A 3,312-nucleotide genomic window follows, 5' to 3' on the forward strand; every position below is an offset into this window, starting at 1 on the left:
TCTGGGACTCTCCACCATTTGACCTTAGAACTGAAGAAGCTTCTCGGATGAGAGGTGAAACGTCTTCAAGCAACTTAAAGAAGTCCAGACGCATTTCTTTGCAAGCTCCTTAGACTACGATGACCTGGATGACTGAGAACCTTCACAGACAACAGCATCACCAGCACCGCTTTCATGAAGCAATGTTTTTACTGGTCTGAAATTGTGTTTATGAACCCAGTAGAGAAGAACCTGTTGATGGGGAACCAATTCCATCCAAAGTCACCTGAATCACCATGGTTTTAATAATGTGGTGTGATGTGTGTGAGGCCAGTGCTGGGTAAACCGGCTGTGTTCATGTTCCTTTGCAGGTTTGGGAGTTGCAGTAATTAGTCCTGGTTACATACTTGCTGTGAGCTCTAAGCTTCTTAGATCTTTCCAAACGAGTTGCCCGTGAGACCGTCGGATTTATTTAAGAGCATCTATGAAATAACCGTCTCATTCTTCAATAAAATGTTTGTTTTACATCCGCACTTAGAGCACAACTAAATCAAAAATATCGACAGTCATTAGTTTCTTTTAGTTAAAGCCACCGAACAGAACGAGCAGAGCCGCTGAGCGGGGCTGAGTGTGGCCGATGTTTGTCAGAGTGAAGGCTGCAGCAGCCTGTCTGCACCTCAGCTTGTTGTGTTGATGGCTGAAGTATCGTCACGGTGTCTGTGAGCTTAAAGCAGACTCTGAGCAGAGGAAGAGGAAGTTAACGTCACTGTTGGAACATTTCTACACAAATAAATGTGGAGTTTACTCTTTACCCGCTTGAACATCATCACCATCGCCTCGCAATGAATCCTGGGATAGGGTGGGGTACGAAGGATACATCCGGCCCAGGGCTGTGCGGTATGCTATCGTTTGTTTCACGGTGATGCGAAATCCACTGTTTATGGATGCGGGGACAGAGAATCCCAGCACGACCAGTTTAGACGAGGCAGAACCAGGTAGCTGCAAACAGACGGACCAGTCCACACAAATCCAGGACCTTATTCCTAAACGAGGGCCGCCTCTGGTGCGCGGACACGGTTTGGTTATGAAACGTCTGACACGGAAAACTGCACAATGTAAGTTCTTGCACAAAGCGGCGCCACCTCAGACTCGAACAGCACAGAGCTCTTCTCAGGTGGCAGAGAGTGGAGAGAGTTTACGGATGTCAGGTGCTCCAAACCAACCTCAGACTCAAACGCTACAACGGGCGTTTCCCCGCAGCATGCCGTGTAGAAAGACTCACAAAGAAAATGGCGGCCGTTACAACTTCTATCTAAAAATAGATGGTTTCATGCATCGGTCAGAACACTCCGCTGAAAACCCCTCACACGGGTCGAGTTACAGAAAAAGCACATTTAGTGACAGATGAGGTTATCAGGAGATAACCGGGTCATATCGCCCAAATCTGTGGAAAAAAGGAGGAAGCTTTAATTGGGACCGCCTTCGCCTTCCCGGGGCTGCTGCGTGCTTCAGGTTACTGTAATGACCCTGATGTCACTGAGAGGCGTCGTCTCGCTGCTTTCAGGAACCCCGGGAGGATTTCAGATTGCATAAAGTGTTTCAGAATTATGGTCATTTAAAAGAATGTTGAGAAACCTGTGGCCGGGTTAAAATAAAGTTGTTTGAAGGACAGATGTTTTGTGCACTTTGCTAGTTGTAAATAAAGTTTTCTGGCAGTGACGCAGTGTTCGTGTTGCAGGATTTGAGAAGCCATCAGCGATCCAGCAGCGAGCCATCAAGCAGATCATCAAAGGCCGTGATGTCATCGCTCAGTAAGCGTTTCCCTCCTCTCTCCTCGTCCTTCCCTCCTTTCCTCTTCCCTCGCTGTTCTTGTTGCCGTGTAGCTCTCGTGCCTCCAAATGTTCTAACAGCTGCTGTCTGCAGGTCTCAGTCTGGAACGGGAAAGACCGCCACCTTCTGCGTGTCTGTGCTGCAGTGTCTCGACATCCAGGTGAGTCTGTTGCAGCCTCGGTGGGCGTGGCCTTTTCAAGCAGATGGGTTAAACTGTTATTGTGACACTGTGATGCGTTTCCTGTCTGCAGGTGAGGGAGACGCAGGCTCTGATCCTCGCTCCGACTCGAGAGCTCGCTGGACAGATTCAAAAGGTATGCCTGCGCCTCGTCACAGCTGGCCGATCACCTGTGATCATATGTGCTGCATTCTGATTGGCTGTTTGCACGTGTGCGCAGGTGCTGCTCGCTCTGGGAGACTACATGAACGTGCAGTGTCACGCCTGCATCGGGGGCACCAACGTGGGCGAGGACATACGCAAGCTTGACTACGGCCAGCACGTCGTGGCGGGCACGCCAGGACGAGTGTTCGGTGAGTTTGAGTAGGTCATGTGACCCGCACCTGCTGTCATCGTCGCGTCCGATCGGTTGAGGTGGGAGACGCTCCACATTCAAATTATAATTTGATAAAACGAGATCCAGTCAGACGAAACCTGTTTCCAGGTCATGATCTCGGCGCTCAGGATGGCGAGAAGCCCATTAACAACGCCACCTTGAAACAGGAAGTGAAAACGTTTATCTGCTGGTGCCTTTGGCCTGGCAGTGTGAAAGAGGCGTGATGTCGTTCACTACGCTGCCAAAAATATTCGCTCGTCTGCCTTCATGTTCGCGTGAACTCGATCGACCTCCCGGTCTTAATCCACAGGCTGGACGCACGTCCGTGAGGTTGATGCTGGAGGAAAAGGCTCACAGCCCTGTGCTGTTCTGTGGGGCTGAGGTCAGGACTTCCACACCAGGAAGGGGCTGTTCCCACAGGGCTGGGACCGGGAAATTGTCCAACATGTCTTTGTTTGCTGACGCATTTCACTGGAGCAAACCCACCTCCACCAGACTTACATCTGTCTGTTCATAAACCTGTCAGAGCTGGACGCAGCCGCGGCTCTGCTCCACGATCACACACATAACGTGAACAATGTGAAAGACTATGGGCTCAAATTGTGGTCATAAATATTTTGTACTTGTAAATCAGTTTTGTATGAGTAAAAAGAATTTGTGTGTGGACTTACACGTGTGAAACTCTGCACTCAAGTTTTAGGTTACAAATACGAATTTTGACTCTATTTTTCTTCCTGTCAGCTGATTGGTCAATGTCATGTCAATCACAAATTTAACTATGCAATCAGAGAACAGATGGGTTTGGCTGTCCGGTTGTTCAGTCTGACGTCACTAGCCGTGTCTGGGTCTAAACTCCGCTGCAGGTCCATATATCAAACGATCACTATGGCATTACTGAGAGTTGAAAAACTGTCTAAAGTCTTTCATCTTTAATAAAATGATCAGCGTT

The 3,312-nt window shown here is 48.9% G+C and overlaps 1 protein-coding gene across 1 annotated transcript in view; it reads left to right on the plus strand.

Moving 5' to 3' along the window:
• The window catches only part of eif4a3 (eukaryotic translation initiation factor 4A3), a 9,727-nt gene that overhangs the window by 2,711 nt on the left and 3,704 nt on the right, over positions 1-3,312 (plus strand). The window contains exons 2-5 of the mRNA XM_005748615.2: positions 1,718-1,790; positions 1,903-1,969; positions 2,061-2,123; positions 2,208-2,340. Coding sequence (XP_005748672.1) covers positions 1,718-1,790; positions 1,903-1,969; positions 2,061-2,123; positions 2,208-2,340 — 336 coding nt within the window. The remainder of the gene's footprint in view (positions 1-1,717; positions 1,791-1,902; positions 1,970-2,060; positions 2,124-2,207; positions 2,341-3,312) is intronic.

This window comes from Pundamilia nyererei, unplaced genomic scaffold, assembly GCF_000239375.1.
Source record: "Pundamilia nyererei isolate P.nyererei 1_Seehausen unplaced genomic scaffold, PunNye1.0 scaffold00225, whole genome shotgun sequence".
In the NCBI taxonomy this organism is placed as follows: Eukaryota; Metazoa; Chordata; class Actinopteri; order Cichliformes; family Cichlidae; genus Pundamilia; species Pundamilia nyererei.